This window comes from Schistocerca serialis, chromosome 4, assembly GCF_023864345.2.
Source record: "Schistocerca serialis cubense isolate TAMUIC-IGC-003099 chromosome 4, iqSchSeri2.2, whole genome shotgun sequence".
Taxonomy (NCBI): domain Eukaryota; kingdom Metazoa; phylum Arthropoda; class Insecta; order Orthoptera; family Acrididae; genus Schistocerca; species Schistocerca serialis.
In genome coordinates this window covers 207267449-207284603 of record NC_064641.1, presented here as the reverse complement: position 1 = coordinate 207284603, position 17155 = coordinate 207267449, and the positions used below count along the sequence as shown (strand labels likewise).

Sequence of the window (17155 nt, the reverse complement as noted above, 5' to 3'; positions counted from 1 at the left end):
CGAAACTTGTTTATATTTTCTGTGTGTTATTTCCTCACTGAATTCCCTCAGCATCATTTGACCTAATTCAACTAAACTTGTTTTTATTTCTAATTTGTGTGTATCCAATAATCTCTTTCCAAGACACAGTACATTCCATTCAGCTGAACTTTCAAGTCCTTGGGCATCAGTGCCAAAATTACTGTGTCACAGGTAAATTTTAAAGTTTTTATTTCTTCACTCTCACCTTCAATTCCCTTTCAAATTTACTCCTTAATTCCTTTACTAGTTTCTTACTGCACAGATTGAATAATATGGAGGGTAAACTACAATCTTGTCTCACTGTCTTCTCAATTATTGCCTCACTTTCCTCTCCTTCATGTCTCTGCCTGCATTCTGGTTTCTGTAGAAGTTTATTCATTACCTTTCACTTCCCAATTTTACTCTTGTAATTTACTGGAGTTGATAGGAAATTTATACTTCATGATAAAATGGAAAACAATACTATGTCTTTTTTGCAAACAGTTCAACTGTGGTTAATGTAATGATAAAGTAGGGTAATAAAGCAGTAAGCAATATTAACTCACCTTCCATTAAAGTTAGTACTCATATTTCCATTTATATTCCCACTAGTGAAATTTCTAAATATTGCCGACATAGATTCTGTTCCAGAAATATTTCCAACAGTTGATGCATTTCGACGCATATACTCCATGGCATCTTTCATTGCCAATTTTGAATAAGTTTCAAGTATTTTTGGTTCTGCTCCTTGATGATCTCGCAACAGGTACGGACGGATGAATTTGTTATCAAAACGTTTAAACCTGAAATGTCAAATTGGCTTTTGGTCAGTTCATTCTGTTTTGATGCAAATACTATACAAATAAATTGAATAAAGAAGCACATTTTAATAAATCAGTTTAAATTACTTGTCTCTGAGATGATAATTTCCGTGTTGTCCAAGGATATCTTCAATTCCAGCCATCACATGATCCATTAACTGAAAAAATATAACAGTCAGTGACATTATGTCTTGGAACATGAACACTAAATACTGAATGGAATTAATACAAATTTGAAATTTATTAGAATCTAACTTCTGGTATCAAGACTCAATCAAACAAAAAACACAGGCAAAAGTAACTACATCTAGATGACAGACCTGAAGTGCTCACTTTGGTTAGTGTAGAACAGCGAATCAGTGATCATAAGGCCATTCATTACAGCATCACTGAATATGACTGTAAGTAGGAATACAACGAAAGACAGGAAGATCCTTCTGTTTAGCTAGAGTGACAAGAGACAGATTTCAGATTACTGGGTAGGTCAATATGAAAATTTCATTTCCAGCACTGACAACATTGAGCCCCAATAGATACAGTTCAAGGCCATCGAACAATACATTTTAGATAGGTATGTGCTGAGAAAAATTGTGTGAGATGGAAAAGACCTAACATGGTTCAACAACAATGTTAACAAGCTGCTACCGAAGTAAAGAGAGCTTAACTACAAATTCAAAACTAAAAAAGCCAAAATTAACATAAGGAAGGCTATGCACAAAGCATTCAATGACCCTTACAGTAAAATTCTGTTGATAGACTTGACAGAAAATCCTAAAAAATTTGGTCTTATGTTAAATCAATAAATGGATCAAAGCCATCAGGGCAGACACTCTGTGACCATAATGGCACTGAAACACAGAGCATACCAAAGAAAAGGCCGAAATACTAAGTCTTTTTCCAAAACTGTTTCACAGAGACAGAGCACATTGTAGTGCTTCTTTTAAAATGTTGCAAAAACAACAGAATGACATATCAAAATAAGCTGCCAAGGGACAGAAAAGCAACTGACATTCCACTGGATGCTACACAGAGTATGTGAAAGGACTTGCCTCTCTTCAAGCAGCAGTGTTACGTAGGTCTCTATAGCGGTGAAGCATTCCTAAGATTGGGAAAAATCACATGTTGTTCCTATTTTTTTTTTTTTTTTTTAAAAAAAAAAAAAAAAAAAAAAAAGAGGTCCTCAAATACTACTGAGGGGCTATACCTCTGATGTCAATCTGTTGTAGAATTTTGGAATACATTTATGTTAGCATATGATGTCACTTCTGGAGACTAAAAATCTCTTCTGTAGGAATCAACAGATCACTCTGTTCATTCATGAGACCCAGAAAGCAGTAGATACAGGTGTCCAGGAAGATGCCGTGTTCCTCCTTTGGTATGGTTCCACATAGCCACATGATGAGCAAACTATGAGCATACAGAATATCAGGCAAACTGTGTGATTGGGCTGAAGAGTTTCTATAAACTGAACACAGCATGTCGTTCAAAATGGTAGGAGTCTCTGGAAGTAAAAGTAACTTTGGGTGTGCCCCAAGGGAGCATTGAAGGACCAGTACTTTTCACAGTATATACAAATGACCTAGGAGATACTGTCAAAAATTCCAAGAGGCTTTTAGTGGATGAAGATGATGATGATAATGATGATGATGATGATGTTGCATGTACAGAAGTGGCAACACTTGAAAATTGTTGAGAAATGCAGGAGGACCTGCTGAGGATCATAGCTTGGTGCAGAGAGTGGTACTGACTCTCAACATAAACAAATGTAACATATTCCAAATAAGTAGGCAGAAACCCCATTTACTGCATGATTACATGATTACAAGACCATCACTGGAAACAGTTATTTCCATAAAATATCTAGGAGCATGCATATGGAGCAATTTGAAGTGGAATGACCACATAAAATTTGCTGCAGGTAAGGCTGATGCTAGATTGGGATTCACTGGAAGAATCCTCAGGAAGTGTAGTCCATCAACAAAGGAAGTAGTAGCTTACAAAACTTACTTGAATTTGCTCCATGCTGGGATCCATACTTAACAGGACTGATAGAGGAAATAGAGAAAAACCAAAGAAGAGCAGCACATTTCATTACTGGTCCATTTAGTTAGTATGGTATTAGTTGTTTGGTTGATTTGGAGGATGGGACCAAACACCAAGGTCATCAGTCTCATTGGATCAGGGAAGGATGGGGAATCAAGTTGGCTGTACCCTTTCAGAGTAACCATTCCAGAATTTGCTTGAAGCGATTTAGGGAATCGTGGAAAACTTAAAACAGGATGGCTGGATGTGGATTGGAACCAGCATCTTTCTGAATATGAGTTCAACAAGGTAAGGAAAATGTCAGCTAACTTTATTTATGAAGCTTAAGATACAGAGAATAATATTCTAATTGGCTATCAACATTTCACTCATGAATGGTTCTCTCGATTTCTCATGATTCATTGCACCATTACCAATTGCAGCACATTATAGAAAAACTGCTGTCATCATAAATGCACTTTCACCCACTGGTTAAATTTCAATATGATGAACATATTTCACAAACAAATGGCAGCCATATCCCTTGGATATGAGCCAGTTACACATTTCTAATTGTTTTATACCAGACTTGTAACAGAAAGAGAGAGACTTACATGCACTTCGTGCTTATTTCTTCTTACTGTTGAGGGTTTGCGTTAATTCATAGTTTTGCCTTTCATATATTTATTATTCTACAAGCTGTAATGTTTATTTTCCTTTCTTTAGATTATAGTTTGTTCTAGTGACTGACTTTATATCAGGATCTGGCCCCAGTGGACTTAGCGTAAAGCGAGAGTAGTGTGTTGGTAGCTTCTGGAGGCTGATATGTGCTTGGGAGGCACATCAATTAATATGAGTAGTAATCATTGGGTGAAGGAATTAGATATGGATCATGTGTCATTTGTGTTTAGTTACTACAGTAAAACCCCCTTTTTACACTTCACAGCTGAATGGCCCAAAAAAGTGTAAAATGAAGGAAAGTGTAAAATACGGGAAAGCATACAAAACACAAGTAAAATGAAGAACTTACTCTTACTGTCATTCTCTTTATATTGTTCAAAATATGAAACTAAAACAATGTAAACTTTGCCTCTTTTAAAAAATCTTTCTAATATCAATTAGCTCTACTTGACTCTCCACGATATACAAAGTATCAATAACAAAGGCAGTGGCAGAGTGCTGAATGTACAAATGCATGCAAAGGTTTCGCTCCTTGTTCCAATCATGTCCAATGGTGTAAAGAAAATATGGAAGCAAAAGTATTTTGTGAAACAACATTAAAAAGGTATTTGTGTTCTAATGTGAGACTTACCATTGATAATCATTATAAGATTATGATAAATAAAACTTGTAACACAATATTGGTTAAAAACATTAAAATTGGTAGGCATGATATCTGCAGTTTGCTTCCAACAAGGAAGTCACTCAGTTCGGGGACATCCTGATTAGAAAGAGGGTGGAAATTATTGTTATCTTATGGAGCATCTTGAGGAGGAATGTATACATCTGACATCAGGTTGTACCAACCTAAGACTCCACCACTAGTAAAGATTAGCGTATTTCAGACAGAAGCAACAATGATTCATCAAAGCCCATTAAGTAGATACCCATCTTAAAAAGCAATGTTTCTTTGTATAAATTAAATCTGTTGTAATACAATGCAATGAGAAGAAGGAAGGTTACTACTAGAGTCACTATTGTCAGATCACAATTACCATTAAGGCAGTGACTTAGCATACTTTCCTACCCTTCCAAGCACTGTGAATCTATAATACAGGTGGGCATACCCCAGCATGTCAATGATGAAACTCTTGCTCACCACACTAAAGCTACATTACATGATCAAAAATTTTTGTGTAGCCCGCCTTTTCTGCTTTATTCCAAGGCTGACTTTGAGTGTGAATATGATGCACTTTTTGCAGAAATTTGTATGAAAATGAATGTTGAATATCATGATAACACCAAAGAAAACATAAAACGTGAGAAATTTTGTTCTCCATAAAAATGTTATTATGGCTGCAGTTGTGATGTTACAAATAATACTGGATACAGTTATTGTGCATGGTAGTTTCAGAAAACAACTGTACATTAATCATAATGGAAGTGAAAGTTAAATTATTAGCTGCTAGTGTATCATCCTGTGACCTGAGACTGCAATTAAATGAGTGAAAAATGGTAAGATTTGGAATGTATTAACAATACACAACTTGTGCCATAACTCAAATTTCTTTATTAATACAAACAGTTTCAAAATGTGTTCTTTCTATCTTCAAGCATATATGGACTACTGCATTAGACATTTATCTAAACATGCAACAAAACTGCTTACAAGTAGATGGGTGCTCACTCCATAACTAACTAGGCATCATGTTTTACAAATCACACATTTCAGAAAAGTTTGAAGTCAACTTGCAACAACCATTCACAGATGACAGGTGGCAGCACTAACAGTTGAGGGTATATAAAATGTGTTGGGGGATGTGGAAAATAATACAGTCATTATCGTAATGCAGAAATGGAGTGATTTATCTGATGACCAAAAGGGTTTTTTCATTCACTTTCGGGACGAGTTTGGAAGCATTTCCAAAATAGCTAAGCCTGTAATCTGTACACATGCCACTGTAGTTAAAGTATATTGTGCATGATAAAATGGTGCTATACAAAATTGGTGATGAGGCAGCTGTGGTGCACCATGGGCGACAGAGGACAGGGGTGAATGACAGCTGTGCAGAAGTGTATGGGTGGACAGACATGCAACTGCTGAGCAATTAACCACTCAGATGACTCACAGGGTTACCAACAGCATCTTCTCAATTACTGTACAGTGAAAAATGCTGTGTATACGCCTCTGCAGCACGCAACTGGTTCAGGTACTCATGCTGACTGCTGTTCATTGGTGATGAAGGCTGGAATTTGTACACCAATACCATAACAGGACCTCTACTGAGTTGCAACAGGTGGCCTTTTCAGGGGAATCATTTTATACTCCATCAGACAGACGGCTGTTGGCATGTATGGCATAAACAGTGGAAAACAAACACCCTGCGACAATCATCAGAAGGCTCCAGGCTGAAGGGGATTCCCTGGGTGATCTCATCTTTCTGAAAGGCACACTGGATCAATACAAGTACGTATTAGGATAATGCAACACGTCACACACCTCACAGTGTACACGCATGGTTCGAAGAGCACCAGGATGAGTTTACCATACTCCTCTGGCCACCAACTTCCTGGATTTAAACTCAATTAAGAATTTGTGAGACCACCTCAGTCAGGGCATTTGCACCACGGATCATCAACTGAGAAACCTAGAGCAGCTGGCCACGGCACTGGAGTTGACATGGCTCCATATCCCTCTCAGTATCTTCCAAAACTTCACTGACTCTCCTCCTGCACTTTTTGCAGCAGTCCACACTGCACAATGTGGTTATTCAGGCTTTCGACAGGTGGTCAAATTAATGTGACTGAACAGTATATATACCAACTGCCTCTCTCAATACCTATAATGTTACTTTACTAGTGGAACAAGCACCCAGATACTTTTATATGAATTGAATTTAGATAAAAGTATGACATAAAAGTGTGTATACAGCTCAAGATGAAATGGACACTTTCTGGAACTTATTCTGTTAATAAACACACTTCAGTTGCAGGAGGGCTGATATATCAATTACAGTTCACCTAAATCTACATACATGCCCTAAAAGTCACCAAACAGTGTGTGGTGGAGAGTACCTTGTATCATTACTAGTCCTTTCTTTTCCAGTTCCACTCTCAAATAAAGTGAGGGAAAAATGATTATCTATATGCCTCGCTATAAGGCCTAATTTCTCTTATCCTATCTTCATGGTCCTTACATAAAATGTACTTTGGTGGCAGTGGAATCGCTCTGCAGCCAGCTGTAAATGCCAGTTCTCTGGATTTACTCAAGTGTGTTCTATGAAAAAAGTGTCATCTTCCCTCCAGGGATTCCCATTTGAGTATCTCCGTGGGCAACTCAATAATACTTGCATGTTGATCAAACTTACTGGTGATAAATCTAGAGTCAGCCCCTGAAATATTCAATGTCTTCCTTTAATACAACCTGGTGGAGATCCCAAACACTCTAGTAGTATCGAACTCGGGACCTTTGCCTTTCGCGGGCAAGTGCTCTACCAACTGAGTTACCCAAGCACGGCTCACACGCCATCCTCAGAGTTTTAATTCCACCAGTACCTCGTCTCATCTTCCAAGTACTTCCCGAGTTCAAGTCTCGACCCAGCACACAGTTTTAATCTACCAGGAAGTTTCATATCAGCGCACACTCCCCTGCAGAGTGAAAATTTCATTCTGGAAACTCTAGTAGTAGTCAAGAATGGGTCACACTAGTGTTCTACATGCAGTTTCCTTTACAGATGAACCACACTTTCCTAAAATTCTTCCAATAGGCTGAGTCAACCATTCACCTTCCCTACTTCCGCTCATTCCATTTCATATCATTTTGCAATGTTTGGCCTAGATATTTAGTCAACGTGGTTGTGTTAAACACTACACTACTAAAGCTGTATTCAAACATTATGAGATTGTTTTCCCTACCCATCAGCATTAACTTACATTTTTCCAAATTTAGGGCAATCTGCCATTTGTAATGCCAACTAAAATTTTGTCTAAGTCACTCAGTGTTGATACAATCACATACACTGCAGTATCATCAGTAAAGAGGCACAGATTGCTACCGACACTATCTGTTAGACCATTTAGGCATATAGAGAATAAGAGCAGTCCTATAACACTTACATCCGGGAGAGCGGTGTGCTGACCACACGCCCCTCCTATCCGCATCCTCATCTGAGGATGACACGGCGGTCAGATGGTCCCGATGGGCCACTTGTGGCCTGATGACGGAGTGCCTTTTTTATAACACTTACATGGGGCACTCCTGATAATACCCTTGTCTCTAATGAACATTCACTGTTGATGACAACATACAAGTGATAAGTTTCTACCACAGCCCCTACACTGACAGCATCAAGGAAATAATCCAAAACTCTTAACTCTAGCATAAGGGTACATATTTAAAAAGTAGGGGTATTACAAAGAGAAATGGATTTAGGTAGTTAGTAGTCTATCAAGACTTTTGCCATTTCTGGGCTTGTGAAAAATTCTCTAAAACTAACATTAGTTTCTGTATTCTTTTCAATCATGTTCCAGTTACTCTGTAGAAAAGCAAATTTACATCTGAAAAGCTTCATACTAACTTGTAATAGTTAACACTAATTTTCAGTAGTGACTCTTTATCAAATTTTTTTCAGTAGTGACTCTTTATCAAATTTTGTCTTTCTAAGAGGAGCACATTATTAATGATTCTTTTATATCACATTAGTATTGTATACCATGGACTAACATCAATATGTTTACTGTTCAGCATATCAAATTGGCCTAGTATTGCATTATATTCTCTACGGACATATTCTTACAATTCTTCTGAATATAAAATCTGCCACATAAATTCCCACCACACACTATATCAATCTATTCACTCATCCAAAATTTAATAGTATAGCTCCAATTAGTTGTGAAACGCTCATATCATATAGTTGGACCTACTGTTCCTGCTATTTACAATGGTTTTCAATATTCCTGCTGTTGTACTACTTCAGTAATGATACAATACATAATGGTACATTGCCGTACTTACTCTTTCATGTATCCTTTCATTCATTGTGGGTTTCCTCTTTTCTGCTCGTTTCACATTTAATATCCTAACTAGAGGTTTGATTGTTATACCCTGTGAAATAAATAAACATGATAATTAATTTTAATATTGCAGATAATAAAGATAAAATCTCAGTAACTGATTTGTGAACACCCATTCCCAAGTAAAAATAGCTTCAGCAACTTATTATTAAAGTAATTTTGTGCTCCAAAAGTGCTTCATTATGTTCCAATTACAAGGATTGGAACTTAAATAATGGCAACTATTTCTTCACAGCTGATAAAAAAGAGTTACATGTTTGCACCTGTTACTGTCCTTCAAAGTAGTCACCAGCGTTGTGTAGAACCTGTTGCCAGTGATGTGGAAGGGGTACAATACCATTAGCAGAGCCTGTTCTGTTGATGTGCAAGTGGAGTGGTCTACGGCCTGTCGAATCTCCGGAACAGTTCTGAAGCAAATGCCACAAAGTGGTTCCTTCATCTTCGGAATCAAATCAAAGTCACAAGGACTTAAGTCCAGGGAATATGGTGTATAGTACAGTACTTCCCAGTCCCATCAACCAAACAGAGCAGCCACAGCTTGCGCTGTATGCGCCCACGTATTGTCGTGCAAAGTGGTGGGTGGGTTGCGCAGAAAGTGTCACCACTTCTTTCGCAAAGCTGGTCGCAGGCGATGCTCCAAAAACAAACAGTAATACTGTGCATTGACAGTCTGCTGTGGAGTAACATAATGCGTTAGGGTAACACCATCACAGTCATACATGAGAATCACCATAACTTTCACTATACTTGGGCTCTGACGCACTTTTGACTTTTGCGACGACCAATAATGATGCCATTCATTGGATTGGCATTTCAGCTATGGCTCATATGATGTGGCCCATGTCTGATCCAGTGTTACAATATGGCATAAGAAAGCTTCTCCTTCATCCTCATAGTGCTCCAAGTGCATCTGAGCAGCATTGTAACACAGCCATTTCTGCATTTCTGTCAAGTCATGCGGAACCCATAGTGCTGCAATTTTTCACATGACCAGGCGTTCCTTCAGGATGTGAAATACAGTCGTATGCGCTAATCCGGTTTCATGGGTGAGGTCACGAATTGTATGGCATTGCTCACTGTGCACTAACACGGCAACAGCATGCACTTCTTCAGAGATGCTACAATGACCTGCTCGATGCATATCTGCCACAGTTTGCTGACCTTTGATGAAGGCTTTTACAAAATGTGCCACTGTTCTATACGGCAATGCCAGTTCCCCACACGCCTCTTGAAGACCTTGATGCCACTGTCATGCAGTATGACCTCTGGCACATTCAATCTTGATCCAACTCCACTGTTGCCGATTCGGAAACATAGTGACACCGTTACGTTAGACCACTTGCTCACAAGTGACTGTGTTTCCCTCGATTGCGCCCACACTGATGACGTGGGATGGGCGAGTCCATTTGCTCAGAGGTAAGGTAGGTATGTCAACAATGTGTGCTATCAGCAACAATAGTAGATACCATTGCATAGTGTCTCCACAGCAGTGTTACCACTATTTAAGTTCCAACCTACGTATAATTTTAAAATAAAACATAATTACAAAAATCTTTAGACATGTTACTCATGAAGTCAGTGAACAACATCAGCTAGCTTTTATTTTCAAAATGAAAAGTATGAATATTACCATCAAATCACTTCACAATTTAATTTCAATTTCACTTAATGCCTGGTCCCAAAATTTCACAAGGCCTAAGCTGTACTGTGGCTAATACTCTGTCCCTGCACATTATTTATCTATAATTAATGAAATTTCACTGTTGTTATTAATTTCTACATTCATATAAACAGTTTTTTGACATGTACTTTTATATTACTGTTTCATCAACAAAACAAATGACTCACAAACATTCAAGTACCATGACTACCTATTCAGTAACAAAGAAATTTTATACAGGATGTCCGAAAAGACTTTCCCTGATTACATAAATTGATAACTCAGGCTAGAAGTAAGGTACAAATATGAAACTTGTGTCGAATTGTTTACAACTATCGAAGTTTTTTTTCTGTTTTAGGTTCGCAGTATGTAAGTAGTGGATGAGGTGCAGTGCCCAAGAAGCCATGTTAACCAATCAGGAGAAGGCACAGTGTGTCCTATGGTACCATGAGACACGATCACCAACCACAGTGCAGAGACACTTCCAGACAACATTTGGAAGGAATCCACCTGATGTCAAGAGCAGTAAAGCCTGGTATGAGAAGTTCAAGAACACAGGATTGTTTGCTGACCTTCCGAGGTATGGTCGCCCAAGAACCTCAGCAGACAGGGTGGAAGCTGTAAGGCAGTCTTTTCTGCGAAGTCCGAAGAAATCGGTGTGCAGGGCCTCACGTGAATTACAGATGCCAAAAAGCTCTCTCCATGACATTTTACACAGACGTTTATTGTTTTGTGCATACAAAGTGCAAATCGTTCAGGGATTGTTGCCCAATGACAGTACACATCGATATGACTTTGCAGTCGAAATGCTATCACGTATTGAGGATGATGATGGTTATCTCAGATGAATTGCCTTTTCCAATGAATTGACCTTTTTCGTCAGTGGAGTAGTGAATCGCCATAATGTGCGCATTTGGGGTTCACAACCACCTGGCGAGGTCATGGAGTACACCAGAGGCAGTCCAAAGGTGAATGTTTGGTGCGCGCTATTGCACGATTGACTTATCGGGCCATTCTTCTTCGCCGAGTCTACCATCACATCTGCAGTGTATCTGGACAAGTTGCAACTGTATGCTGTTCCTCAGCTGTTTCAGTATCACCCCGATGTCTTGTTTTAGCACGATGACAGTGTACCGCCTCATTGGGATTTGGACGTCCGTGCCTATCTCAATATGACCTTTTCTGGGCGATGGATTGGTTGTGATGGGCCAACGCTTTGGCCTCCATGCTCTCCTGACATAACCCCATTAGACTTCTTTTTATGGGGTTATGTCAAGGACGAGGTCTACCGAACACATGTACCAGATCATGAAAACCTGTGGCATCAGATAACTACAATCGTTGAATCAATCCCTCCAGTGATGTTGGCTAACGTGTGGATGGAAATTGAATATCGCCTAGATGGACTACATGCTACCAAGGGTGCTCATGTGGAAGTTTACTGATGTGTGAAAAAACTTTGATAGTTTGTAAACAATTAGACACCAGTTTCATATTTGTATCTTACTTCTAGCCTGAGTTATCAATTTATGTAATCAGGGAAAGACTTTTCGGATACCCTGTATAATGGATACTTCACTTCTGAAAATCAAAAATTTCATCATGAAAGAAATCCAGGATAAATAATTGACTTACAATTAAATTTTTAGTTTGGTACTAGTAACTGTTAAATATCAGTTAAAATAATACAATGAAATATATTTGAAAAAGTGTGAATTTCTATTTCATAAATTATATTCCTTTCATTTTCTAGCAAATAAGTAGCAGAAAATCACTGACCTCTGTATACACTTCATTTGTGGCATGCCCTAATGAATTTTCTTTCCAATTGGAAACTGGTAATTTGTTTCTAACTGGACACTGGTAATTCAGGCACTTAACCTAAAGCTCTTATTATTAAACTCTTTCACTCACCTGAATGAATACAGTGAAGTATATGACAGCAATAGTTGTTGTAACAAACATAGGTTGCAGTGGAACATGCTTGCGATCAATGAGTAAGACCAGGGCAAATGCTACAGCCCCTCGCAGTCCACCATATGACATTACAAATTTGTCAACACGTGTAAGTTGGTGGAGCCGGAAGTGGTTTGCAATAGCCGTCAACAGTATAACACCAATAGTGCGGTAGACAGAGCAAAAAGCAACTGTTAAAACCACAAACCATGTGTTCCAATTGTGATTATCATTCACTGTTGCAACTCCAAGGAACATAAATATTATGGTTTCTGATGAGGAACTTAGCATTTTCATGGCATATTTCACTGTGGTATGAGATTTGTGTGATATATTTGCTTCCACGTAATTCTTCATTGTTATACCACAGAAAGTTATTCTGTAAGAGAAAGTATGAATGTTCATTGACAACATTATGAGTTCTATTCTGAACCTTTTATGGTGATTTAAGCATGAAACATCCATGCCATAAGATGGTACCTGGGTACATAATGAGACATCAGCATACATCTGAATGAATTCTTATACTGCTTTACTACCAAATAAACACTTAAATTTTACAAGAGCATGTTGCAGCAATGCACACTAGGCAGTTACATATTTGAAGTATCACACACTTTGACTAAAGCAGGACCACAACATTGTTTTACCAACAGCTAAGAAGTGTTCAACTAGATATGGTGATGCTATTGCCTTTTGTGAACCAGCTTTTCAGTATGGGATATTTTTCAAATATACATACTTTTGTCAAAAAGAGAAGACTGTGAAAAATGAGAGAAAAATGAGGACACGCAATAAGACCTGAATCTTAAAACATTTGACTTTTTAATTTAATACTTAACAGAGTGAACAATCAAGTTACAAAAACAAATGTTAGAGGCGCAACTGTGCACATTACTAATATGTTCCAAAAAGCCGTGCATGAAAATGCAATTTTTCAAGGGGCCATCTCTTGTGTTCTATTGATGACAGAGATAAGGAGTCAAGGGTTTTGGATGGTCTTTGGCCTTGCAACCTTATGTATACCTATTGGAAGAATAGGGAATATTGTAGCTACCCTACAGTGCAGGGTCAAAATTTAAACATTACACACTTCCTCCAACCCACACAAATTGAGCCAATTGGTTGGTGCTTTTGCAGCAAGTGTGGTCTAGGATTGAGCTTAGGTGGCTTATAAAAGTACCATTTGTTCTTCAGCTGTTCATGAGAAAATCCCTAAAAAAATGGTTTTTGAGTACAAAAATATCTATTGTGGGGATGGCCGCTTCTATAAATTCTATCTGTGGAAAACCATACAAATTTTACCAGACGTCCTTAAGATGATGTTCTCAGGAAACTGTGAAGCTTTTTTTGACATCATTATCTGTTACTGAGACCCTGAGGTTCAAATTTACCAAACTTACACACATAAAATATGCATGTAATTACAGGTCTGAGGTGTAAAAGGAGTTCTAAATGACGTAGTGAACATATGGAAAGGGTCATCAAAAGGATTCTGAGGTTACCAAACTACATTATTGATCAGCATTTTTTCAACAATAAAACTTTATGACACGCTCTATGTATAATGGGCACTTCCGGCCAATACAAGTATGCCCAACGTGGTTCTAGAGTGATAAAAATTGATCTAAAAAGGGTCTTAACATGTCTGAAAATAACTTTAAAAACTGCCAAAAATCATAAAACTGGAAAAGCTGCACATTCAGTAAAATATTTCTAAAAAAAATTTCATCCTTTTATGATACAAATCAGAAGCTGAGCATTTTTGATGAACTGCAATCGATGCGAAAAGACGCCAGAAAAAATGTAAAGCAAATGATTTTGTGTTAACCTAATATTATGAATATTTGTTGTTGTATTTATGTGCCAAGGTATGCAAATGTGTCAAAGCATATAAATAAACTGTCAAAATGTTACTGACATAGAGAATTCATTCCTCATGTGCAGCACACCCAGCTGTAGCAGGGAAAAGAAGGAAACCAGTGAAAGGATGTTCCTATCAGAGCACAAAAAATGTAAATATGTTCCTCTTTAAAAGATACTGACAGAGGAGTGGGGAACGAGATGCGTCTATCCTCATTCTACCTTAATTGCTAAAACTTCTGGCATGTGATCGTATTTGTGCTTTTTATGCTGAAAGAAAGTAGCAGAGTGATGGTGGAAGAGACAGTAGATACTCCCAGTGGGAGGAAAAGAGACAGGAGACAGTGATGATGGGAGGGATAAAGTGTCAGTGAAAGAGAAAGAGAAATGGCTGGAGATAAAAGCAGCAGGAGCAAAAGAAAGAGGAGACTGTGAAAATGAAAAATACAGATGAATGGAAACCATACCAAGTGTAAAAGTATGAAACCGGAATTTGGTTGCAATAATTACACATCTGTTGTTTGAAACTGATAAACAATACTCTATCTAAAATAGTCTCCATTGCTATTTATATATTTCTCACACCTCTCTGGCTGGCTATGAATGCCACACAAAAAAAAACAGTTCTTCTTTTGAAGTAAACCAGTCAGCTAGCCATTCCCGTATATTTTCATAAGATCTGAAGTGTTGTTCAGCAAGAGTGTGTCCCAGTGATGCCAATAGATGATAATCATATGGAGCCAAGTCTTGAGAATAGGCCGCATGCCATAGTATTTCCCAACCGAATGCCTCGATCATTTCCCTGGCCCATTTTGCTGTGTGATGGAGCGTTATCATGGAGCAATATGACTGTGTTGCCTTTTTCCATATTCCAGTCTTTTTCAAGTAATGCTCCATTTCAATTGATCATTTGCTGTTGGTAGTGATCAGTGTTAATGGTTTCACCTAATTTTAGCAGTTCATAATAGATGACAGGTCCCACCAAACAGAGCATTGTCTTCTTTCCATTTATGGTTTGCCTGGATTTGCCCATGATTTATGACACTTAGGATTCTCATAATATATCCATTTTTCATCACCTATCACTATTCAATGGAGAAACAACTTTCTTTTGTATCTGACAAACAGAATTTCACAAGTGGTCTTTCGATTTGCTTGCTATCTTTCATTCAGTTCGTGCGGAACCCACTTTCTCACATTCCGCACCATTCCCATAGCTTTCAACTGAAGAGAAATGGCTCTCTGCATCACATTCAATTGTTTTGCAAGTTCCTGTTGAGTTTGAGCATCATCTTCATCCTATGAGGCCTGCAATTCATTGTCTTCAAACTTTTTTGGTGGTTTCCTGCACTCGTCGCTTCTCACATCAAAATCACCACTTTTGAATTTTTTGAACCACTCAAAACACTGTTTTTCCTCAAGAGCATGGTCACCAAAAGTTTTTACAGGCATTCAATGCAATTCTGCAGGAGTTTTCTTCAAATGATAACAGAAAACCAATCTGTCCACAAATCCTCTTGTTCGTAGGCACAAAACTCAACATGTTTATGTGTTTGAAACAGATACCAATGTGTGGACCTTGGGTTACTGTATGTTGACCTTGCGTTACTGTATGTTGACATTAGTCGTCAGCTGTTACAAGAAGCAGATGACATTGCAGGTGTGGTTTCATGGGCCCTACACTGATGGCTAGCACCATTTATAGGAAATTCTGGTTTCATACTTCTACACCTTGTATGCATGCTTGTGGGACCTGGGCCCTCCCAACCTGTGTGCTTTAACATACAGGTACAGGGGAGAGTACATTTTGGACAGAAATTTTAACATATGGGTATAGGGGAAAAGGTAAGTTGGACCCTAGAACTTCTGAGCTGCTGAGTTACATTGGAGATGGTGGCATGGAGAAAGAAAGACAAAAAGGTGGCATTTTGAACTAGTGAGAAGACAGTGGCACTGAGACATACTGTAAATCAAGGATAGATAAAGAAGGTGGAGAGAGACACATATAGACAGGGGTAATGACAGGGAGATGGTGAGTATGTAGGCTTAACTACAAAGAGAGACTGGGTAAAGGGATTTAAAACATTCTTTGTTAAAAGAGCAGGAATATGTTTGAATACCAAAATCTTTGAGGAGGAAGGCAGAGTGAGGATTGAGACAGTTGGTTCCCCACTTTACTGACTGTCTTTTAAAAAGGAACACATTCATCTTTTTTGTGAAATGACATGATCATTTTTCTGCTGGTATAGCTAACACCTGCAGAAGTATGGTATAGGCATCAATGTTAAAATAAACTTAAGAATACCACATACTCAGTAAGGATAAGATTCTCAGCTACAGAACATTACACAGGACTAAAGGAAGCAAGGAATGATAAGAGTTTAAATAATTCCATCAGCATAGAGGTATTTTAGTAAACCATAACATTTCCCAAGAAGACATTGTGTCTTTTGTATACAGTGACTTAAAATAGTGGGAAACATATGTGGTTTGATTGTAAAGGATCTGAATACTGATCCACCCAAACACAAGCCATCTTAACTACACTGAAGAGCCAAAGAAACTGGTATACCTGGCTAATATCAGGTAGGGAATTAACACCATGAATCCTGCAGGACTATTCATAAATCCGTATGACCATGGGGGTGGGGGGTGGAGATCTCTTCCGAACAGCATGTTGCAAGGTATCCCAGATATGCTCAATAATATTCATGTTGGGGAGTTTGGTGGCTAGTGGAAGTGCTTAAACTCAGAAGAATGTTCTTGGAGCCACTTTGTAACAATTCTAGATGTGTGGGGCATTGCACTGCCCTGCTGAAATTGCCCAAGTCTGTTGGAATGCACAATGGACATGAGCAGATTCAGGTGATCAGACAGGATGCTTACATACATGGTCACCTGTCAGAGTTGTATCTAGACGTATCAGGGCTCCCATTTCATCCCAACTGCACACACCCCACACCATTACAGGGCCTCCACTATCTTGAACAGTCCCCTGTTGACATGCAGGGTCCATGGATTCATGAGGTTATCTCCATAGAGTACATGCCCATCTGCTCAAAACAATTTGAAATGAGATTCATCTGACCAGGCAACA

At 38.4% G+C, this 17155-nt stretch overlaps 1 protein-coding gene across 1 annotated transcript in view; it reads right to left on the bottom strand.

Annotated features, from left to right (window-relative positions):
• LOC126474352 (sodium/hydrogen exchanger 3) overlaps positions 1-17155 on the bottom strand; it is a 658867-nt gene that overhangs the window by 139136 nt on the left and 502576 nt on the right. Inside the window, exons 4-7 of the mRNA XM_050101818.1 lie at positions 12154-12574; positions 8521-8610; positions 909-979; positions 567-803 (exon numbers count right to left, since the gene is read on the bottom strand). Coding sequence (XP_049957775.1) covers positions 567-803; positions 909-979; positions 8521-8610; positions 12154-12574 — 819 coding nt within the window. The remainder of the gene's footprint in view (positions 1-566; positions 804-908; positions 980-8520; positions 8611-12153; positions 12575-17155) is intronic.